The sequence below is a fragment of the Cotesia typhae genome, unplaced genomic scaffold (genome assembly GCF_013202065.1).
Source record: "Cotesia typhae breed Kobodo isofemale line unplaced genomic scaffold, CoteBio_Ctyphae scaffold_13, whole genome shotgun sequence".
Classification (NCBI taxonomy): domain Eukaryota; kingdom Metazoa; phylum Arthropoda; class Insecta; order Hymenoptera; family Braconidae; genus Cotesia; species Cotesia typhae.
In genome coordinates, this window is record NW_027423774.1 from 8,814,947 (window position 1) to 8,841,055 (window position 26,109).

General features: G+C 29.7%; 1 protein-coding gene across 6 annotated transcripts in view; it reads right to left on the minus strand.

Moving 5' to 3' along the window:
- LOC141534860 (coiled-coil domain-containing protein AGAP005037) overlaps positions 1-26,109 on the minus strand; it is a 651,729-nt gene that overhangs the window by 187,969 nt on the left and 437,651 nt on the right. For all 6 annotated transcript variants that reach the window (XM_074254459.1, XM_074254463.1, XM_074254462.1 and 3 more), the window contains one exon: positions 4,389-4,614. In XM_074254459.1, coding sequence (XP_074110560.1) covers positions 4,389-4,614 — 226 coding nt within the window. The remainder of the gene's footprint in view (positions 1-4,388; positions 4,615-26,109) is intronic.

Below are 26,109 nucleotides of genomic sequence, written 5' to 3' on the forward strand. Positions count from 1 at the left end.
GGGCCATGTGCGCTATCGAAGTTTATGCCAGATTTTATTGTTGGGACAGCAATCGACCGAATGCATTGCATAGATGGTGGAGTTGTTAAGAAGCTATTAACATTTTGGTTCGATAGTGCTTATAGTGCCTTTCCTTTCTCCTTATATCACGTAAAAGATTTAATTAACGAGCGTCTTTTGGCTATTAAACCACCCAAATTCATTCATCGTATGCCTCGTTCGACAGAAGAGCTTACTCACTGGAAAGCTTCGGAACTGAAAGCATGGTTTTTTTTATTATTCAGTTCCTGTATTGCATGAAGTAATGAAAAATGATTTTTTTAATCATTTATTACTATTGGTTTGTGGCGTATCATTTTTAAGTGCAGATTCGATCTCTGAAAACATGCTGGAGCTTGCTCGAATTTTCCTTGACAAATTCGTTAGAGAATTCCAGGAACTGTACGGACAGCAATTCTGCTCGATTAATATACATCTAGTACAGCATCTTCATGAATGTGTCCGAAACTTAGGACCTTTATGGGGATATCAATGTTATCAGTATGAATATTTAAATGGACGAATTTTGGAAATTATTAATGGAATAACCCATATCGATTCACAAATCGTTACTGCTCATTTTCAGTTACTCAAGATGGAGAAATATAATAATCAACTCCCGGATGGTGATGTTCGTGATTTTTGTTTTGGTCAAAAGAAAAAATTGAAAATAAACGAACGAATATTTAATAATTGCTATGCTGTCGGAGCTTATGAAACGATTATTTATACTGATTTTCCAGATTTTGCACAACAAGCAATAAGATTTTTATTACCAGCACGACGCATTCAAAAATATTTACGATTATTGAAAAATAGTAAAGTCTACGTTTCGAAGGAATATTCAAGAAGTCTAAAAACTGAATCTTCATATGTTACTTATCTAAGCAATGATGGTACCATGCATTATGGGTCCATTTTTTGTTTTATTAAAATCATTAATTGTGAGTGTGAACCTATTAATGATTGCATCTGCAATAACTTACACTACGCGATTGTCAAAAAAATCATGCTTGTTGATCATATTCAAGTAAATAGTGATAGTGACATTAATTGTACTCTTCCTTACCTTCACAGATGTGAAGAATCTGATAATTACATCACTATTCCTGTTTCTTCTTTAGAACACGTTTGTTTCTATATTTTAGTTAACAATTATATTTATTTAGGTCAGCCAATAAATGAAAAAGAGTTGGAGTAAAAATTTTTTTATTGTTTTATTTTTTTTTGCCTGTTTGTCAAGCTTAACAAAATAAAAATTTCTAAGTTTTAAACTCTGTCTCAACCTGATTTTGGACGTATAAGGTTAAAACGGAGTCTAAGAATCCAAACTAAATTTCGTTTTACCCTGACTCTAGGCTAGTTAGGTTGAAACAGAGACTTAATAATCAAATTGAACTGCAATTCACTCTACTTCACCCTTATTTCAGACTAGTTAGGTTGAAACTGGTTTTTAAATCAAAGCGGCAAACGTCCAGATCAAAGGAATCAGTGTCTACAAGGGTCAGTGAGGGTTTTAAAATTTCGACTCGGGAACTTTTATGACACCTTTGCTTTTATAGATTCACCAACCTCGTGATGACTATAAAGAGTTTTTGATACTCTGTAAAATTTTTTTGGGTGCAGTACCAAGCGATGAAGTTAAGTTTAAAGTGCCTGGTGCGATGCATCATGCTCGGTGGCTTGCAAAAGCTCTTTATTGTTTTAAAATGTTTATGTTCAGTAGCCAATTTTTAATGAGAGCTTCAGAAGTTACTATTTTACGTGAAATATGTATCTTTTTAATTTCATTTTACGTTGAGGTGTGGTTTACAGTCCCAAGTGCAATAAAAGCACCTTAGGAGGACTTGGAATTGTTTAAAAGATTTCTACAATACAAATACATCCAACCTCAAATCGCTGAAGCTGGTCTTGAAAAATTATCGAGGCATCTTTGGTATTTACACGAGCAGCTTGCCTGCTTAACTCTTTTTGATCTTGCGGTAACTCGCGAAGACCAGTTAAAGATTGTACTGTCACTAAAAAATGGGAAATCTGTTCCGACTGAAGACAAACGCTTAAATATTAAAAAGAAAGAGTTCGATTCACTAGCTGAAAAACAAATCAGTGATTTTGTATCTAAAGAGTCTCTCTTTATTTTTATGTCATTCGGTTTATCGCATAAATTTATTGAAAATGATCCTGAATGCTGGGATACAGATCCCGATTACAAAGAATGTTTGAAAACTTTTAGTTGTTTAAAAGCTGTCAATGATACGGGCGAGAGAGGAGTTGCTCTGATACAAAAATACAATGATTGTCTAACCCGTGACAAAGACCAGAGACAATACATTTTACAGATCGTTAATGAACATAGAAAAAATTATCCATCTTGCATAAAGAGTGCATTGTAAGAATATGTCATTCATTCTAAACCACATTATATAAAGTATTACTGTTAGTTGGGTAGATAATTTTTCCTATGTTTATGAACTGTGAAATTCAATGTTTATGATATTTGTTAGTTTACATGATAATTTTGTACATGAAACAATTTAATTTCTTATATTTAATTTCACGATAATTACATAACAATAATGTAAACTATTAGGATACATTGTATAGTAAAATGTTTCACTGAACAATTAATATCAATATGATTTTTGGAAAAAGTGCGTTGCACTGGTCTATAATTAAGGATGAAAAATTAAAAAATAATTCAATAAAGTTAATTTTGTTGAATAAAAGCGTATACTGATTCGATAATGAGGTAGAGTAAGAAAATTATACAATAAAAATTGAAATTTTATATTTTTTTTAGATTTTAATACATTAAACTGTTTATACCTTTTGGATTACGACCCTCAGAAAATCCACACAAGGGTATTTTTGTAGAAAATTTAATTTCCTACAAAATTTTCTTTGATAATTTTTTGATAACTTCAACTGTTTTGTTGATAAAAACGAAAATATAACAATTTTTGAGAAAATAAGGATTTCGAGGCCGACACTGATGAGACATGTTCAAGTACAAAAAATGTTGGAGAGCACTTTCAAAGAGTCACTAACATACTACAAATTCCGACTAATCACAACGGAATACCATGAAATCAAACGGAGCTACATTAATTTAAATTAAAAAAATCATGATTTACATGTTATTCAAATGGGCAATATAAACCGACTGGAAGGAACCACTTAAAATTAAAATTTAGAGCTCAAATTTTCAGGGAATTTTTTTTTTAATATAAAGAACATCATTTTCATGTGTCAGCGAAAAAAATTTTTTTTTCGTTTTAATGGAGCACCCTACAGTACACTGTCTTGTGAAAACTCCGATTTTTAAGCCGCGGCATAGATCAAGGCAAAGGTCGAACATCGAAGTGATGAATGCAAGTTAAAATGCTTAAACTTGACTTGACGTACATCATCATTTAAAAAAAAAAAAAATTGATTTTCAAAATTTTAAGATTGAGATAGTTCAATCCATTACCAACATAGAATCTCTTTTTATATGTTGTTGGTAATGATTTGAAGTGTTTCTATAGCAATTCAACCGACGACATTTCAACCGCGGCACTTAGACTGCGACAGTTTAACTGCGCACATTTCAACCGGATGGGAGTTCAACCGTGAAACTTTTAACTTAATGAAAGTTCAACCATGGAAATTATTAAATTATTTAATTTATAAAATCACAAAATAATAGTGTCCGCCGGACACTTTAACCGCATCACAAATGATCCATGTTCAATTTTGGGATAATTTTACAGTATTGTGCTCTTTTATCATGGATTTTTGGTGCGTTTATTCGATATTAGACGAATACATAAGCTTGTTATCGTGTTGTGCCCGTTAATCATGGTTTTCATATGTGTTTATTCGACATTAGACCAACACATTAGCTTGTTACCGTGTTGTGCCTTTTTATCATGAATTTTGTACGTACTTATTTAACATTCAGATTAATTGTCGTGAGCATAAACTGTCAAGTAGATTAATTGTAACTCAATTTAGTATAAATGTAAAACGACGAAGAAACCAATCATAAATCATAACAATCACAGAACTAAATAATTAATTTAATAATTTTCAAAACCTCTCTGTTACTGCCAAACAGATAAAAATTTCCACGGTTGAATTGTCATCCGGTTGAAATTTTTACGGTTGAACTCTTAACCGGTTTAAATGTCCACAGTTGAACTATTACGGTTGAAGTGTCACGGTTAAAATGTCGTCAGTTGACTAGTCGGGGTGCCATAAAGAAATTTAACAATTTTAATTAAGCGAAATAACAGATGGTATTTTCCTACTTGACTGATCACATACACGACAGAAGGAAGAATAATAAAGTTACAAATTATATTTACCGTATCGAAATAAATGTATCTTTGATAGCTTCTCGAACTGAGTGTGCTTGAGCTTGAGACATTCTGCGTAAATTTCGAACTTCTTGACGTAAGTCTTTCGCTTTCTTTTGTAAGCCTCGGAGTTGATTATACAGTTCAGGCGTAAGTGCTAAATCTCTATGCATGTACGTGCCTGATGTTAGAGTCATAGGTTTCGGTGGTGGAGTAGGTTTGTTTCGACATTTTTCTGTAAAAAAAAAAAAAAACACAATAAATTATAATTTATCGAACATGAGTTGTATATTCTTGCCATTTCTTTTTGTCTGAGGTATCGAATGTTGGATAGTTGTTTACAATTCTATGAGTCGCTATTACAGAGAATAGGGTGCGCCAAAAAATTAAAAAAAAATTTTTTTTTCTACAGGTTTTTGAATTCTAAAAGAAAACGTAAAAACAAGAATTCTGTTGTTACGTCCGAAGAATTTTTCGATATTTTTTTTTTAATTTTTTTCTCAGAAAATAATTATTTTCCAATTTAACCTTCCGGTGACCATAAAATTTGATCTTCATTTTTTTTAAACTTAATTTAAAAAAAAAAGAGAAATCTAAAGCAAACAGTTAATGCATCTTTAATGACCTTCGTCTAAGACCCTCTTAAAAATATTTTTAAGCCCCTAATAAACCTTAAAAATAAAGGCCCCAAAAGACGAAATCCAGAGCCTTATCTAATACGGGGGTCATAAAAGGCTCAGACTAAAGGGACAGGGTATTTCCTCGAAGTAATAAAATCGAGAAAATATCTTATCCAGATGTGCATTCAAGATAGCATTAACAAATATAATAAAACTAAGACCATCTTTTTTATTTTAAAATAAATAATTCTGGTTTTATTTCACCAAAAACAAAAAAAAAAATATTTTTCTATAACTTAAATAATTTCCACAAAAAATTTTAATTTTTAAAACTATTTAAAATAAAATTCTTTCTAAACCAAAATTTCTAAGTTCTAAAAATAACTAAAATAATTTTTTATAACGAAGATTTTAATTTCTAGAATATTTAAAATAATTTCTATAACAAGATTTTAATTTCTACTAATAAATTTTACAACAAAATCTTAAATTCTAAAAATATTTAAAATAATTTCTCTAAAAGTTTTAATTCGAAAGATAATTAAAAGAAATTTTCATAAACAAAATTAAAATCATAAAGTCAAAAATAATTATATTCCCGATGACTAAAACTTCACATTCGTTAACAAACGATATCTACTTGTGAAATAAAATGAGGGAATCATCTAAAACAAATTTTTAATTTTCTTAAATAATAAAATTTTCTCGTTGATTACGAGATAAATTAATTAATAAAGACATGAGACTATGCAATCTTTAATATTAAGATAAAATTAATTTTGTTGTAAAACCGATTGTTATTAAGGTTGATTAGGATAAAAATTATATTGCTATTATTATTACGAAATATTTCGATTTAATTTATAATTTTAAGATTATTCTTAAATAAATTAAATAAAATAACATGTACATGCCGGTATGTGTGTGGGTGCGCACACACACAGGCCCGCATCAGGGCATGTCCTATTCGCTTTTCCGAAGGGGATGGGACCAGAGTCCGGAAAACTACATCTTCATTGGATGGAAGTTCTCCCAGAACATATACAATTTGGGTATGACTACTAAACTATATAAAGAGACGTTTTTCCCAAAAACGGCCTACTAAAATTTTGGAGGCTCCGCTAAACTGATCGACGTCTAATAATTTTTTTCGAGTCCTTAGTGAACGGTTCAATCGCTATTGAAATTTTCGAAGCTCTAGTGAATAACTCAATTGCTATTAATAATTTCGAGTTCGACTACTATAAATTTTTTTTTCTTTCCAAGCTTTTAACGGGTGATTCGATTCATATTAAATTCAAGTTTTGTGAAAACTGTTTTTCTTAAATTTTTCAAAAGGTGGTCATCCCGTTTGTATATTTTCAAAAGTAATAAATAACACCGGCCGACATGATTTTTTTTTTCTGAGATATAATAAATTTTTTTCACTAATTTTATAGTGCTGATACCGAAATCAGACCTTATTTTATCGTATCACATCAGATTTTTGATAAAACGAATATATTCGCAATTTTTGATTGCTCAGTAAAAATGAATTAAATTAATAAGTCATGGCGCTTTTTTTATCGAATTAAGTGACATCTTGTGAGAAAATATATTAGTTAGAACCTCGACGCGACCATTCGAAACGTGTTACATGGAAAGAAGCCTTTATAGTTACTTTGTTCACAAACGGTTTGCTAAAGTCAGTTTGTTTAATTACAAAAATTGTTTACATTTCATTATTGGTGTTTAAAATATTCAATTGTTGTTTTGTGATTTAAAACTGTCGGAAAAATATAATGTTTTCAAGAAAGTGTCGTAATAGTCCAGATACATTTTGTTACATTTGTGGAAATTTTATGACTTTGAAACAGAAATTGAAAATTACTGAATTTGTGGAAAAGACTTATAATTCTTATTTTGGCTTTAAAATTCAACTCAGATCGTGGACTCCGAACTTTGTGTGTACTATTTGTGTTGAACTATTAAGGCAGTGGACATACGGCAAAAAAGCATCTCTACCTTTTGGTAGACCGATGATATGGAGAGAGCAAGTCAATCATTTTGATGACTGTTATTTTTGCTGTACCAATGTAAAAGGTTTCAATGCTAAAAATAAAAACAAAATAGTCTACGCAAATGTAACCTCAGTAACACGTCCTCTTCCGCACGGCCCAGATATTCCAGTGCCTCTTTCAAGTTCAATATCTGATCTTAGCTCAACATCATCAGAACAAAATATGCAGCGTCAAGAATCTAATGAAGTTTTTGAACCAATTTTAAATCAGCCTCAGAAATTCACACAGGGTGAATTAAATGATTTAGTTAGAGATTTAAATCTTACTAAAGAATCTGCTCAACTTCTGGGATCTAGACTTAATGCAAAAAATTTGTTAGCTCCTAATACACATTTTGCTTGATACAGGAAACGTGAAGAGGAATTTCTTCCGTTTTTCAATCAAGAAGAATCATTAGTTTATTGTCATAATATTCCTAATCTCATTAAGAAGTTAGGAGCCGAATATGTTCCTAGAGAATGGAGACTTTTTATAGATTCCTCGAAAAGGAGTTTAAAAGGTGTTCTATTACACAACACGAATCAGTATGCTTCTGTTCCAGTCGCTCATTCTGTTCATTTAAAAGAAACTTATGAAAACTTAGAAACAGTACTTGATATAATTAAATATGAAGAACATGGTTGGCAGCTTTGTGGAGATCTAAAAATTATAACTATGCTGTTAGGTCAGCAGTCAGGATACACGAAATATCCTTGTTTTTTATGCGAGTGGGACAGTAGGGCACGAGCAAAGCATTACGTTTAAAAACAATGGAATCCTCGTACAAATCTGAAACCGGGAACCAAAAATATGATACGAGAAAATTTAATTGATCCTAAGAAAATTTTATTACCTCCGCTTCATATTAAACTCGGTATGATGAAACAATTCGTTAAGGCATTGGATAAAGAAAATGATAGTTTTAAATACTTAAGTAAAAAATTTTCAAGGTTATCAGATGCAAAAATAAAAGAAGGAGTATTCGATGGGCCACAAATAAGATCTTTAACCGATGAAAAATTTGACAAGACATTAAATACAACTGAATCAGAAGCTTGGCTGGTGTTCAAAGATGTTGTCAACAATTTTCTAGGAAATCACAAGCATCCTGACTATAAAAATATTGTGGCAAATTTATTAAATAAGTATCAAAAATTGGGGTGTAATATGAGCATAAAACTCCATTTTTTAGATTCACATTTGGATTTTTTCCCTGATAATCTTGGTGATTATAGTGAAGAACAGGGTGAAAGGTTTCACCAAGACATCAAAACTATGGAAACAAGGTACCAAGGGCGATGGAATGTGAATATGATGGCTGATTACTGCTGGTCGATAAAACGTGATATTATTGACGATTCCCATAAAAAAATTACTCCCAGACGTAATTTTACAGATAAACGCAAAAGATCTCACTCAAAATAGATTCATAGCGACTATTTTATATGACATTTTCTGTAGAAGTTTTCAAATATATGTATTTATAATATAATAATTGATTATTTTTTTTTAAATTAAGAAAAAACCATTTTTCTTGTTTGTAAAAAAATCTGATGTGATAGAGTAATTATGTAGGTAATTTTATGTTTATAACACTATAAATTAGTGATATTTATCACTCATATCAAAACAACTTTCAAAAAGTCCTCTTTTGTCGGCCGGTGTAATCAGTGTGAATAAAAGGTACTGTACTAGTTGTAAGTTGTTTATTGTTCAATTAGATCAATCTAAATTTTGCCTTTATGTACTTTAAATTTAATCAGTTTGTGTTGAATATATTTTCTAACCGAAATTTCTAATCGTATTTATTAACGTAACCTTTCCAGACAAAATTAAAATTAAGATCCCGGTCTATAGACCGAAAGGCTTGGGCCAAAAATAAATTAATTAATTAAGTCCAAAAATTAGACATAACACTGTCGTATTTTAAATATTTAGTATTGATATTTAGAGGTCACAAATGTAAATTGTTAAGTTTTCATTTTTATCACCCGGAAAAAAATCTTTTTAATCATAAAAATTTTTGAATTCCCGCTAAGAAAATTGAAAATTTTCAAAAAACGGGAAGTTATTCGTTTAACTCCGTTTTGTAGGAATCGAGTTTTCATGAGATCTCGACGTTTGAAGGTCACAAGAAGCTTTGCTGACTATGCCCACGAGGATGTCACTGTGTGTGTGCGTATATATATATATATATATATATATATATATATATATATATATATATATATATATATATATATATATAGCGGACAAGCTGCGCGTTAATTGAACCGTTTTTCGCATTGGTGGGGCGTAAATTTTAACAGTTGTGTACATTGAGAATCATAAAAAATTCCTTCTTTCTCCGATTTAAAAATCCGGTTCCACAATATGGGCATCAATCGATTCCAAATTCCATGAATCAAATAAATAACCTATAGTGTGGGGTCCCATTTTTAAAAAGTTATAACTTTTCAAAAATGGGTCTGCACACGATAGATTATTGTTGTTATTTATTATGCAAATGACTGTATATAATTGAAATTATTGATTGTTGGTGGTAATCTACTGATCGGTTTCATTTAATTGTTACTAGAAATTTAAATTGCGCGAATTTCGCTTTGCGCGCGCACTTTCATCCTAACCAATAAGGGATCCGGGTCCACTTTTTCCATAGTAAGCTAACTTCACTCAATCATCAATTGAATTATATAGGAAAAAAGAGATAGAGATTACTGCCACTTGGTGGCAGGTCGATAGCAAGCTACTAGATATGGCGCGTGCGACGCAATTTAAATTTGCATTATTTTTTTATTGAATTTACACTACATAAATTTTCATATTAATTCCTAAATTTCTATCTACTGCAATATAATAATTATTAGGGTGGGTCAAAAAAATCAACTATTTTTTTTTTACAATTAATACGGAAAAATGGGTTACTAGGCACCTTAAAAAAATTCTCACCAAATATGAACTCTTAATTTTAATAAGAAGATCCTCCGCGTCGCAGTTTTTCATTTTTTTCTCAGTCCAATAGAAAAAAATTCATTCCTCATCATTAATTGGTCGTACAGAAAAAATTTTTTTAAGAATTTTGTAGGAAATTTAATGCTCTACAAAAAAGGTATCTTATGTTTTTTCCGTAAACCTCACCATTTCACTAATATTGAAGATTTAAGATTGATTATTTTAAGCCAAATGTCACTTTTGTTTATGAATTTTATAACTCGACAAAAAATGGCTATTATTGAATGGGCAATAGAAATTTTTGTAGCAAATTAACTGCTCTATAAAAATGGTATCTTATGTTTTGGCGATTAAATTAATCGTTCAAAAGATATCCATCATCAAACTTTCATGTATATCGATTTTAAGAGTTTTTGATTAAATAATCGAAAAATTTCAATTTAATCTATCAGTTTTGAGAAAATTTCATTTTTTGTCTTTAATGTAAGTATTATTTGAATTTTGTTTTCAAAATTTTTATTCAATAATTCCAAACTTTTTATTTTTCATCATTAGAAATCACGATCATGTTGTTTTTTTATAACGTCTTCAAAACGTCTTAAAAATTTTTTCCACTACAGCTGTATATTGTCCTTGGGAAAATTTCTTCTGTAGAGAATTTTTGTTTTGTATTCTATTTACTCTGTTTCCCTTGTGAACTAGCGCCACCTACATTTTTCTTTATAGTTATATTGTTTTTTTTTGTTTACATTTTCTACAGCATTACTAGTGTTTCCACAAGTTATGATCTTGTATATGTGATAAAACGATTAAATATTTACAAATTTTGCGGTCACTACATAAATTTATATATGTATCGAAAATATGGATAAGGAAATTCATTTGATCGGAAAACCCATGCAAAAAATTTCAGAACGTAAGTTGCCAACAGTGAAAGAGGTTATGAGTGTTTTTTTTTTATCAGCTCAAAGTGTTAAAATGTTCTGTCAAACAAAGTGCTAAAAATGCAACTGATCAAGTTATTGAACTATGGAAAAACAACCAGATTCCGACTAGTGGATCAACTAATGTAATACAAAAAATTCTTCGCTATCATAACCGATGGTTGAAATTGCAAAAATCTTTTGTGCGAAAAAAATCATCAGCCCAAAACAAAAATGTAATAATATTTCAGAATGAAATCAAAGCATTATTTGATATTGTAGATCATAAATCAATAAAACTGCTTGATAATGATATTCGTGAACTATATTCAAATCAAAAAAGTGATACCCGGAAAGAAATTCTTTCAAATAACCCAAATAAATTAAACAGTACTATGAATACGATGGAAGTAGATGAAAGTCGTGAGTATTTACAACATTTAATTATTATAAATTTTAATCAGAATTGAAAATAAATTAAATTGATTATAAATTATGAATAATAAAGTATATTATTGTTTTTCTAATTAATTATATCATAAATGTCAATATGTTCGTAGATGATAAATAAAAAACTCTTTGTTTTCCTTATTTGATGTCAAAATGAATGAGTTCCATATTTTTGCTTCCATTAATTAAATAACAACGCTTATTTTAGATTTGAATCAACCCTCAACCAGCCATGAGATTGTTCGAAGTGAGGAATCAGAGTCATCTTCTTCAACCCTTACATTAAGTCAAGCTACAAATTTCGGTCCAGATTTAGAGTATGTGCCTCAAATACCGACAACACGAGCAAAAATAAATATTCTAAATATTCTAACGCCAGGGCTTATCTCAGCACTCGACAGAGCTAATGTTAGTAGTAGAAATGCGATGTTCATTATTGCTCCAGTTCTATCAAGTGTTGGTGTTAATGTAGAAGATACAACTCTTAGTTATCGAACAATTCAACGAACTCGCATGCTCTTACGAAAAGACATTGCTATAGGACTAAAAGATAACTTCAAAGCTCATGATAAATATGTCGTGCATTGGGATGGGAAAATACTGAATGACATTTCTGAATCGAAATTTGTGGATCGATTACCGATTATTTTGACTGCTTTTGGTACTGAGCAGTTACTTGGAGTTCCAAAAATGAATAGTGGATCGGCAGAAAATCAAACAGCAACCATCTTGTCAACGTTAAATCAATGGGGTATTATTAGTTACATCAAGGCGATGTGTTTTGACACGACTGCGGTTAATACGGGTAACTAATCAATGATAAAATATTTAAAAGAAAATTTTATTTTCATCGTTCTAGTTGAATTGTGTTCATACATTAATTAAATTTTCGACATGTGCCCATTAGTTATAATTCTTTATTTATTTATAGATTTTAAATATGCGTTACAATTTTTATTAAATACAGAACTTAAAGTGTAATTATCTATTTTTACAATACAGGAATCCATCATGGTACATGTAAAGAAATTGAAAAGGCCTTAGGAAAAGAATTAATTTGGTTACCATGTCGCCATCATATTTATGAGATCATTTTAAGGAGTGCATTCGAAGTCTATTGGCCAGTATCATCCGGACCAAATGTTCCAATATTTGGCAGATTCAAAAAATTTTGGGACACATTCGATAAAACGAAGTATAAATCTGGTGTTGAAGATAGTATTGTTGCTAATATTATTACGAATGAAAAAAATAATCTATCTTCATTTATTAAGCGATACTTACAGGTATTATTTAAATACAATTTTAAGTATAGAGGATAATTTTTGATTTTTTACGAATAATTGATTACTTTTGGTAGTTATCGCAACCCCGAGATGACTATAAAGAAATATTGGAATTGTCATTAATTTTTCTGGGAGAAATGCCACGAGAGCAAGTTTTCTTCAAGCGTCCTGGTGCAGTTCATCATGCAAGATGGATGGCAAAGGCAATTTATTGCCTAAAAATGTTTATTTTTAGAGATGAATTTGACCTTTCTAAGAAAGAATTGGATGGTCTTCGACAATTTTGTATTTTCATAGTTATGGTGTATGTAAAAGCTTGGTTTTCATCAACTTCTGCGACTTCTGCTGCTAATCACGACTTAGAGTTTATGAAAAATTTAATTGAGTACAGTAAAATTAATTCTTTAATTTCCTTGGCTACATGTGAAATAATGACTTCACATTTATGGTACTTAAGTGATGAACTTGCTATTTTATCACTTTTTGATGATACCGTTCCATTAAACATAAAGAAGAATATTGTCGAAGCTGTTAAGACTCGCGAAGGTACAGATTCTAAAGCAAGAAGATTTATTATTGATAGAAAAAATTTACATTTAATTCTGCAAAAAAATATAAGTGACTTTGTTTCTAAGAAGTCATTAAAACTTTTGAGATCTTTGATCTGCCGTATGATTTTCTTGACAAAAATATTGATTTATGGTCTACTGATGAGAGTTATAATGAAAATAAAGAATTTTTCGCACAATTGAAAGTTGTTAATGATGTGACAGAGCGAGGTGTCGCATTAGTAAGTGAATATAACCAATGCTTAACGAAAGACGAAGAGCAATTTCAATTTTTATTGCAAGTTGTGAAAGAGCATCGAAAAAACTACCCTACTTGCAACAAAAATTGTTTGAAAATAAATAGCTCAGTTGAAAATTGAAATAAAAACTTTCTTATAACTAATTGGACATTTTTTCTCTAAAACTGAAATCATAATATATTTATAATGAAAACTTTGCTTTTTTATTGATAAATGATTAACTAAGCGATAAATAATGTACAATTTATTTTTTTAAATATAGATAAAAATACTCACACATAAAAAAAGCTTGAAAAACATTTTGAAGTTTCTCAGTTGATGAAAAAATTTTTTTCGTGTAAATTTTTTCAAAACTGATAGATTAAATTGAAATTTTTCGATTATTTAATCAAAAACTCTTAAAATCGATATACATGAAAGTTTGATGATGAATATCTTTTGAACGATTAATTTAATCGCCAAAACATAAGATACCATTTTTATAGAGCAGTTAATTTGCTACAAAAATTTCTATTGCCCATTCAATAATAGCCATTTTTTGTCGAGTTATAAAATTCATAAACAAAAGTGACATTTGGCTTAAAATAATCAATCTTAAATCTTCAATATTAGTGAAATGGTGAGGTTTACGGAAAAACATAAGATACCTTTTTGTAGAGCATTAAATTTCCTACAAAATTCTTAAAAAAATTTTTTCTGTACGACCAATTAATGATGAGGAATGAATTTTTTTCTATTGGACTGAGAAAAAAATGAAAAACTGCGACGCGGAGGATCTTCCTATTAAAATTAAGAGTTCATATTTGGTGAGAATTTTTTTAAGGTGCCTAGTAACCCATTTTTCCGTATTAATTGTAAAAAAAAAAATAGTTGATTTTTTTGACCCACCCTAATAATTATATTTCAGTATTTAAAAAAATTATAAAACAAAAAAAAAATTTACGAGTCATTTAGACAGAATGAATCGTACTATATATTTTTTAGGTGGATTAATAACAACAATTCACCAATAAACAAAATGACAATCGATGCTTTTTTTTTTTTTAATGTATCTGCTTTTGCAGAGTTTTTCAGTTAACAATTGATTTTCCCATAACCATAAATTATTTGTTAATCAAATAGTGTCATACATTATAATAAATAAAATATAAATTAAAAAAAAAAATAAAAATTATAATAAATCGTAAAATAAATAAAATATAAATAAAAAAAAATAAAAATTATAATAAATTGTAAAATAAATAAATCATTAAATAAATAAAGAATTAAATACTAGTTAATAAAATAAATCTATTATCTATTGATAAAATAACATTAGCAGCAATAATTACATCTTTACTTAGATGTAAGTGTCCTGTGACAATAGCAAAGTTTGGTGAATTCAACACATTTAATTAGTGTTGATATTTTTAAAATTTTGTGCTATTTTAAGTCATCAACATGGGACGGAAGGTGAATGAAATATTAAAACATTCAAGAAATCATAAACGGATGCAAGCGTAAGTATATGACTTATTTTATTTTTTTAGAAAATATCTTAGATAATTAAAAAAATTTTTTTTTTAAATGTCAATAAAAAAAAAAATTTGTGAGTTAGCTCCGATGCACGATTGGAGTTTACTTCTCAAGTTGTACTTTTTTTTTTTCCTTTTTTATATTTGTTACCTCAAAATTCGGACATTCATAAATCGATTTCAAAATATTTTTTTTTAATTGTTCAAATGAAATTTTGTTGCTATGATCGATGATAGCTCCGCGCTAAGTCATGGCACATACATTTTAAATGTATCGAATTAAAAAAAACGCCGTCCGGCTACAACTAATAAGGATAGGTACATTTCTTGGATTCATAATGAAAAAAAATATATAATTTAAAAACGTAAAACTAGAAATAATTTTTATTGCTCGACGGGCAGAAAGCGTCAACTTTCGGCCCGCTGCGCTAAATGAAGTTGCCACTTTCTGCCTTCGTCGAGCAAAAAAATAGCATACACTCCTCGGGAAGTAAATAAGAAAGCCTCAGATCACATGTTTGTTGACCTCGGCTTCGCCTCGGCCAACAATTACATGTGATCTGAGACATTTCTTACTTTACTTCCCTCGGTGTGTAATATACTATTAATTTCGCGATTTACGATATAAATTATAAACATTATCAAAAGTCGACAAGTATTAGCTTATAGTCCAGTAGGCGTGGAAAAAAAAGGGGTTTGTTGGCAACTTTTCGACAAAATGGTCTGATTTTGAATTTTTTTTTTTTTTTAAATACTCAGAAAAAAATTCTGATCATTTGTGTGCATGTGGGAAGTGTTGCTTTTTTTTGTTTAAAAAAGAGCGTTTTAGCGTTGAGCTTCAAATTAAAATATCTCGGAAACTACGCAAAAGTAGTCGGGACATGTTGAGTATGAAATTAAAAAAATTGAATAAGGCATAAAATGAGCCAAACCGGATGTCTCTACGACCAATAGCTTACGAGATATTAATTTTTTAATGAAGAAAAGCGCGGTTCCGCTCGAGCGCTTATAAACAAATAGCTGTAACTCCGAAAGAAATCAATCGATTAACTTTTTTTTTTTTTAAATTAAAGCTTTTACTGACTTTTAAAAGTAAAAAAATTGGCTAAGCTTAAAAAATTTTTTTTAAATTTATATAAATAATTTTACGTTTTTTTTTTATTTATGCAATAAATAATAGTTAAAATAAAAAAAAAATTTTTTTTTGCATGAATAAATTTTTTCGGCAATAAAGAATCGACTTGAAAAAAAAAATTTTGAAAAAAAAATTTTTTTAATACAAAATTACAGATGACTCGTTTAATTAAAAAAAATATGAGCTCTACGGGGTTTCGATGTCGGGACCCGAGGCATCTAGCGCGCGTCATTCCCCTCAAACCGCTGTCGGAGAAAAATGGGGGAAATAATCATAATGTAAGGCAAACAATAACAATAGTAAGCGGCCGCTTAGAAACTCGGAGTAATTTCTTTTTTTATTTTTTCTTGTAATTTTTTCAATTTTTTTCTAAGTCTTAATTAATTTTTGAAAAATCGATTCCACAATATAGGTATCAATCGATTCAGAATTTTATGAATCGTAAAGATATCCTATCGTGTGGGGAACTTTTTTTCTCGAATCGATTTTTAAAAGTTAATAAACTTATTTGTTGATGAAATAAAAAAAGATTCGTAAACTTTTGTAAAATTGATCTAATATCGTTAGTTTTTCAGATCACTGCATGAAAATTGGAATCGTTCGGTACCAACATTGTAAAAAAAATTTTTTTTTGTTGAATAAAAGTCAGTAAAAGCTTTAATTTAAAAAAAAAAAAGTTAATCGATTGATTTCTTTCGGAGTTACAGCTATTTGTTTATAAGCGCTCGAGCGGAACCGCGCTTTTCTTCATTAAAAAATTAATATCTCGTAAACTATTGGTCGTAGAGACATCCGGTTTGGCTCATTTTATGCCTTATTCAATTTTTTTAATTTCATACACAACATGTCTCGACTACTTTTGCGTAGTTTCCGAGATATTTTAATTTGAAGCTCAACGCTAAAACGCTATTTTTTAAACAAAAAAAAGCAACACTTCCTACATGCACACAAATGATCAGAATATTTTTCTGAGTATTTAAAAAAAAAAAAAAAATTCAAAATCGGACCATTTTGTCGAAAAGTTGCCAACAAACCCCTTTTTTTTTCCACGCCGACTGGACTATTATACTGATGATAATTATGTGAATCTTGACATAAAATCAATAGATTGACGCTATCTTGTATGGCTAAAAAATTATTTAAAGATGAAGACTCGAGATATGTTTATTAGAAAATTTTTTTAAATTCTCAAAGTCATGAAGCGCATTAAAAAAATTATCAAAATTAAACAAATAATAGCATAAATTTGAAGTAATTACCCAAAGTTTAAGATAAATTTGATAGATTAGAGTTATGTTCTATGATTTGAAAATTTTTTCCATAAAATTGACTAAATTCAAAATTAAATTTTAAAACAAAGCAAATTGATGCAAATCAATATAAAATTTTAAATTTTTCAAATATGTTTTCATTTTGTTCATCACTTTACAGACGGAAACTAAAACGTGAGCCACATCTATGGGAAGAAGCTCGGATGAAACTCATTGAAGCTGGAGTAGCTGATGACATTGAAGATGATGTAGTGATCGACATTACTGAGTTTAATGTCATGGAAGTTGACTCCAACGGAGATTCTGTATATAGTACAGTGGAGAACAATAATGGAATTTCCGAAGCTAGTGATTCAAGTAAAGTTACCAGTAATGTTATAATAAGTAGTAGCTTATCACGTGATCTGGAAAGATTCACTCAGGATAATTATCAAGATAACTCAGATACGTTTGAGAATCGGAGTTTTCGGCAGTCTACTGACGTCGATGTATCCGGTCTTGATAGTTTAAATTCTAATAGAGATAAGCATGCTTGTATCGCTTCTGTAGAAAATGCTAGTGATATCATTCTCGCTAATAGCCAGAAATTAGACTTTCAGACTGTTCAACTGGATGATATCGAGTATTCTAAAAGTCAAGTTGCTTCTGTATCATTAGACTTCAAAAAACAAAAAACTTAGTGGATTAGAAACGCTTAGACTTGGTAGTTTGAATTTAAACTCATTCCGTAAGCCTCCATTTATTGTAGAAAAAGATACGCTGCCACATGAGATATCTTATGATACGGAATATTTATCTTATGATACTGAAATCAGTTATGGCGAAGTTTCTTTCACTACAATAGATGATAATGCTTCGCAAGAAACTCATAATACAGATTATTTATCATGTGATGAGCTTAAAGATGATGAAGTACCAATTGAATTATCTAACAGTCATGCTGAAAATAATCAGAATAACAATGCGTTTGTTAAGCTGATGGTAATCCGATTCATTCTTATCCTGACAATGTTTCACAAGAAACAAATTCTCAGTTAACTGATGATAACTCAGATATCAATGTTAATAATTCAGATAAGAATGTTGATAATTCAGATAAAACTCTTGATAATTCGAGACAGTCACTTCCGATCTCTAGTAATACGAGTGTTTCTGTTATTTCTGGTCATCGTATTTTTGAACCTATGTTCTATCACGAACAACTGAAAAATTTCGGTAATGCTAAGAACCATGCTCCCAATTGTTCTAGACTTTTAGCGGACATTGACATAACTGAATCTTACGATTTTGGCTTAAATACTTTGATATATTTCAAGTGCCTTCAATGTCAAATGATTAAAAAAGTTTATACCAATCCACCTAAGCCTGCTAATGCTTTTACTATCAATGAAACTTCAGTATTAGCAGTTTTAGGAACAGGTAGTACTTTTACAGCTTTCCAAAGTACATTAGCGATATTTGATATTCCATATATATCACATACTACTTTTAATAAATATCGAGAAAAATTTAACCGTGTTATTGACGATGCTCTTGCTGAAGAAATGAAAGAAGCTGCATTGGAAGAAGCAAAAATTGCTATCAATAAAGCTGATGTAACTTCAGATGGTATTCCCTTCATTAGAGTAATTGTAGATGGCGGATTTGGTAAAAGAAGTTATCCAGGCGGAAAATATGATTCTCTTGGTGCTACTGTAGGCGTCATCGGTCAAGCTACTCAGAAATTGATAGATATCGAAGTTCTTAATAAATATTGTCAAATATGTAAAATTGCTGAAAACCGTGGTTTGAAGCCACCAAAGCATACTTGTTACCAGAATTATGACAGAAATTTAAGTTCTGGAAGCATGGAAGCTGCTGGTGTTGTCAAAATATTTAAACGAAGTATTGAGAAAAATGGTTTGATTTATTTAGTTGTGATTGGGGATGACGATAGTAGTTCTTATAAAGCTATCCGTGATGCCGATCCCTATCGAACATACGACATCACAGTAGAAAAAATAAAGTGTACCAATCATATGTGGCGTAGATTTGGTACACATATTAAGGAAGCTTCTACTGCAAAAGCTATAAAATCTTACGGCGTTGGTAGTGTACGAGAAAAAATTAAAACTAGTGGGATCAAGATTCGAAAAGTCATTAGCTATGAAATTGATCTCTTAATAAAAGATTTGGATTTAAATAAATTATCAAAGAGTGATGATGAGCTTAAAGAGTTCGAAGGAAAAGCTGAAGAACTGCAAAAAACCATTAAATTTGTTCATCATCACGTTTTTGGTAATCATGAAAAGTGCCCTTTACATTGGGGTGATCGTTGTGATCGTTCAAAACCGAACTTTGTCGTAAAATTAATTGAGTATGGTTTACTAGCTGGAGTAGAAAAAGTTTTGGAAAAATTTGGTTTAAATGCTACTCATTTACTCCATAAACTGACTACGAATGCTATTGAACAATGCTTTTCTATTGTTTCCAAGTACATTACTGGCAAGCGAAACAATTATTACAGCAGAAGTGGTTATCAAGATCGAGTGAATGTAGCTGCTATCGATCAGATTACCGGTACTCCTTTGAGTAAAATTTTTAGTCACAGCAAAGTTGATGTTCCTCAAAAAGTTATCAAAATAGAAAAAGAACACGTTTTGCAAAGACTTCGCAATAAAAAATACCGTGAAACTAACAAAAAGAATAAACATCAAAACCGATGCCAAGGTACTGATAAAGATTATGGTCCTAACGCCGCTCAGCCAAATTTAGCTGAAACAGACCCACAACTTTATCAGCAACAAAAAGAAGCTCATAATGACAAGCTTCGTGAACGGCAACAAAATCGTGTTGTTCTTGAAAAAAAAACCAAAGATGAAATAAAGTATGGTGAACCTCATTCTTTTGAAACAGATATGATTCCTTCTCATTTCTTCGGAAAAATTTGTAAAATGGCAAAAACATCGTCTTGTATACCTGTTGTTAACAATATATGTAATCCAGTTGTGTATGATGATGATCAGCTCGAATTCATGGAAAATCAAAGAGCAAAAGCTCTTCAAGATTTGGAATCTAAAATTGGAAGTGTAACTTCACGTTGTGGTTTATTCATTTCTACAGATGAAGAATCCTTTTATTTATGTGCACGGCCTGATGGTACGGTTTTAGATGATTCTATTGTAATAGTTTGTAATATCTCTGAAGATAAGCAAACAAGTGCTAATGAAGCATTAAAAAGCAATAGAAATTTTGCTAATTTATTTTCCTCACGTTTCCCTGAACAAATTAATACAAATCACTCAATATATTACAATATTCAGGGACAGCTTCATGTTTGTGGTAAGGAATATTGTCATTTTGCTGTTTATACACCATTAAATTTAAAAGTAGCTGAATTAATTATCAAAGATGATGTTTTTTGGGATACTCATATGAAACAAAAACTGGATAGTTTTTACTATCAAGTTTTAATCGATGAAATTATAGATAGTAGATTAGATCGAAATATGGAAATTCGCGAAGCTCCATCTACTATCGAAGCTAGACATGAAAAAGCTAAAAGAGAATCTGAAAAATCAGCTGATCAAGCTAAAAAATCAACTAATGAAGCTGAAAAATCAGCTGATGAAGCTGAAAAATCAGCTGATGAAGCTGAAAAGTCATCCCAAAAACAAAAACTATCATTACCGAAACAACCACCGCAAAAACAGCCGAGACTATCGAAAACTTTTCGAAATTCTGAAATGGACGGGTATGATAAACAAATTATCGATGGTTATCGTCAACAAATTTTTAAAAGAAGTAACTATGATTATAAGGTTAATATTGTAACTGACCAGAATTTCTTGGATGATTTGTCTATATCTTCATTCCTGTTATTACTTGAAGAGAAGGATTTTTCTTTTCAATTTCCTATGACGATTTTCAATCCTCTAAAGCCTTCAACTTCAAATAATGACTTACAAATCTTTGGTGGTCATCCCAGCAATCCACATTGGTATTGCTTACATTTTGATGGTCACAATGTTTTCATTTATGACAGTTTAGGCCGTGACAATTTTAAACAGTTGTCACCAGTTGATCAACATTACATACAAGTTCGCTATCCTAAACAAGTCCAAGAAAAACAAGTGGTTTTTAAAAATGTTACAAGTCAACCAGATGGTAGTACCTGCGGCGTGTACGCTGCTGCATATGCAACAACGATCGCATTAGGTGGTGATCCTTCTGATTTTGATTATTCTCAAAATTCAACAGAAATGCGAGAACATTTTTACACTCATATTATTCTAGCAAGAAAATTAGTTCATTTCCCAGGTACTGCGAAATGAACTAATAGTTTTGTGATACATATTAACAGAAAAATTAATGATTGTTACGTGTTTCTGCCAGTATTTTCAGGGATTCTCTAACATTCAATGTACACTTTCGGGATAAAGACAGTGCAATTGCAGAAGTTATTTATAGATTACCCAAGTGCAAACTGAGGAAAAGTCTCGAATAGCATTGCTTGCACTATATTCTGACAAAGTACCTATTCTTATAGATAAAAAATGAGATAAAACGCGAGTATAAAGCCTTACCGATGAGTCCTAATTATCGCGTTGTATTATCTAAAGCAATAAATTCGTATTTTAAGCAAAATTGATTGTTTTGAAACTTTTGTTTCATACAAACATCAGAGATTAAATAAACAGTCTAACATTTTACCAACTTAACGAGAAATCGATACTTATTCGATTGATGTTATTGTTGATGATTTTCTAAATTGTCTGTTATCAATTTTCTCTGTTGCAATTAATTAAAATTTATAAAATGTAGGTGGTCTAAGGCAGAACGTATTAACGGAAAATAATTTTGAATATTTTCTTTGTACTTAACGTTCAGGACGAAACCACATTCCAAAAAAATATTGAGACAATCAGAGTCAATGAATCATTTTAAATAAACCTAACTAAAATGTAGAAAATGAATGACAGTTGAAAGTAACTAAAAAATACGCTTATGTAGAAAACCAAACTAAAAAACGGATAATAAATGTTAATAAATTTGAATTAAGAATAGTGTAAAAAATTTCAATAAATATAAATTTATAATACTTTAGATAAGAAAAAAATGTATATAGTATAGTATTTATTTCCAAATGTAGTTTTTTACAAACTCTGATACATTCCCTTCCCCTTTCGACATACATATTAATATCACATCAGTAATTTAATATATTAAATATTAGTAAAATATTAGTAATTTAAATAATTAAATAATATCAATCATGATAATTGTAACTTAAATAATTTTAAATATAAATATGAATATAAACTCTGATTCAATTGCACACTTCATCTGCATCCCATGTATCAGTGTCCTAAGAGCGTTTCGTCAGACCAGCAAGGTTCTCCCATTCGCAGTCCTCATAGCCTATTGATTCACTGACTCTGGCGTTAAGATCACCAATGATAAAAGTTTTTTTGCCGTTCCTGTTAGCTTCAAATATTTCACTTCTTAGGTCTTTAATTATCTTGCTGAATCCAACGTTGTTGTAGACGCTTATGAGGTTGAACTCACTATTGACAGTATGAAATCCATAATTCCATGATGTTACCGTTCAGTTATTATATTTGTCGATTTTTATACCTAATATTTGTCCATCCACTTGCTCTACTTGTTTATCTTTTTGTTTTATCGCTGGTTTTAACCACCACCCGGGAAAAAATTAATTTGCCTAATTATATATATTTATATATGATCATTTATTGAATATATAGAATTAAGTATGATTATATATACATTTTTATATAAAATATACGTAATCATATATAGACTAATATATTATATGTATATTTTATATAAGTCTATACATGATAAGATCTTATTAGACCTGAGTTACCTAGGGTTATATATGATTATATCTAAATCAACATATAATTAGATCTAATTAGACCTGAGTTATCTACACGGAGAAAATTTTATAGTAGAGTTTACTATTTAGTTATGGTAAAATCTATTAACTGAATTCGATAGTAGTAAATATTATTTAAATAATTATGTAAACCATCTGAATTGTAGGAGTTACCATCCTGATTAGTATTAAAAATGATGAATTATATAATAATAATCGAGAACAGAAATTATTAAGTTGATTATTCAACCTAAGACACCAGAAATTGCACGCCCGTTTATTTTTGAATGGGTGACATTTATTTTAGCAAGGATAATAATTGCAATAATTAGTTGGCTGAGGGGATTAGTATTAAAAAGTATTAATTATATAATAATAAAGAAAAAAAATTATTAAGTTGATTATTCAACCTAAGACACAAGAATTGCACGCCTGTTTATTTGTGAACGGGTGACTATTATTTCAGCAAGGATAATAATTGCAAAAATCATTTTCCTAAAGAGATTAGTATTAGAAATCATCAATTATATAATAATGGTCGAGAAAAAAAATTATTAAGTTGATTATTCAACCTAAGACACAAGAAACTGCTCGCCCGTTTATTTTTGAACGGGTGACTATTATTTTAGCCAGGACAATAATTGCAATAATCAGTTGGCTGAGGGGATTAGTATTAAAAAGTATTAATTACATAATAATAATCAAGAAAAAAATTATTAAGTTGATTATTCAAACTAAGACACAAGAAATTGCATGTCCGTTTATTTTTGAACGGATGACTATTATTTTAGCAAAGACGATAATTGCAATAATCAGTTGGATGAGGGGATTAGTATTAAAAATGATTAATTATATAATAATAATAATCGAGAAAAAAAATTATTCAGTTGATTATTCAACCTAAGACACTTAGTGGGAAGTTAAAAATTTTTTTCTGAAGAAAAAGTGTTTCCAAAAACTTTAATGAATTTACCATTTGTAAAATGTATTTTGTGATTATTGTTATTATTATTATTGTTATTACTACAACTACTATACTTATATATAATTGTATATATGATATAATTAATTAAAAACTTTTTTCATCGGGCTACTACTACTACTACTACTACTACTACTGCTATTACTATTATTGTATTGTATTGTATTGTAGGAAGCAGCGTCACCTACTTCAGCTGAGAAAAAAATTTTCTCACCTTGAGAAAATTTTTCTCTTGAATATTTGACACCCATTTTATATTATTTAATCAGACAATTATACATATTGAATGAAAAAAAAATGATTCAATATTATTTGATCTTCCTATTTGACATGTTAGTCTATAAAAATATTAATGATGAAAATTTACTTTCGAGATATTTAATTTTTTGGAGCAAGAGAAAAATTTTCTCAAGACAAGAAAATTTACTTCGATCAAAAATTAAATTTTTTGGAGCAAGAGAGAAATTTTCTCAAAACAAGAAAATTTTCTTGACTTAAATAAATTTTCTTAGATCAAGATACGTATTTTTCAGAGCAAGAAAATTAATTTTGTTGGAATAAGTAAAATTTCTTGTGTCGAAAAAAAATTTTTTTTTCGCTCAAGAAAATAATTAGGAAGAAAAATATTTTCTTTGTTCAAGTGAACCTTCCTTTCTGTGTAGGATTATTTGAATTAATTTATTTTTCTCTAAGCGTAGATAAATTAAGTCTATATCTATATTTACAGCTATATTATATTATATTTTATTATAGTTTTATTTATATGGCATACACGAATGTTTTATATATTTTATATATTCCACGCTATGAGAAATGTCATGTATACAAAATATATAAAAAAATTCATGTGCGTACTCAAATGAAAGGTCTCGATGAGTGTAACATCCGGATGAGCTTATTTCTTAAAAAATGTCAATAATTAGAGAATGACGTTGTATTTTGTCTACTGATGATATTTTCAATTAGGTAAGCTTATCTTGATGTTATACTTATCGAGACTCCTCATTTGAATACCCACACGAATCTTTTATATACACTACTGGAAAAAATTAAGGGATCAAAAAAAAATTCCAAATTTTTCGGTAGTTTTCAACAGGCCATAACTTTGAGAAAAATGGTCGTACAGGAAATAAAAAAAAAGGAAATTGTAGCTCCAAGTGTCTAGTTTTTGGATTAGAACTTCAAAATTTTGTAGCCTCCGCGGTTTCTGAGTAATCGTAGAAAAACCAGCAACAAAAAAATTCTCAAAATTTTTTTAATTTTTTTTTTTGGTCTACGGGCGTGCAAAAATTTTTTTAGCTTAACCACCATAAGGATCGGATACTTTGTTCATTTAGCTTTAATTTCTTTTTTTAAACACCCTGATACGTCCACTCCTCGCTGAGATATCGGTCTTCAAATGGAAAAGGATCTTTTTGTCTTTGATTATCGATATCTCAGCAACCAATGATCGCACAAACAGTTAAAGGTGGGTTTCAAGAACTTGAATGAATTCCCTTAACGACTGTCCATTGTTTTTTCGAAAAAAATTTTTTCTTTCCGTCACATGAATTTGAAAATGCAACAAAAAAGGGCTTTTAGTGGTTTTTGGAAAATCAAGCGCTGGATCGAAAATATTGAGGAAACCACTAATGTTAAGTGTGCCTTTTACAGTTCAATATGTCCACAAAAACCCTACAAAGAATCAAATTAATCCAGCCAGCCGTTTTTTTGTTTCACTTGATCGAATTTTTGAAAAAATTAAAGGATCACGTTTTTTGCTCTGAAAAGCTCATAATTTTTAAAAATGAGAAAAAAAAATGGTTTTTTCGAGCTTTTTCCACATTTTCGTTCCAAAAAGTGCTTAAATTTTCAAAAAAAAAAAAAAAT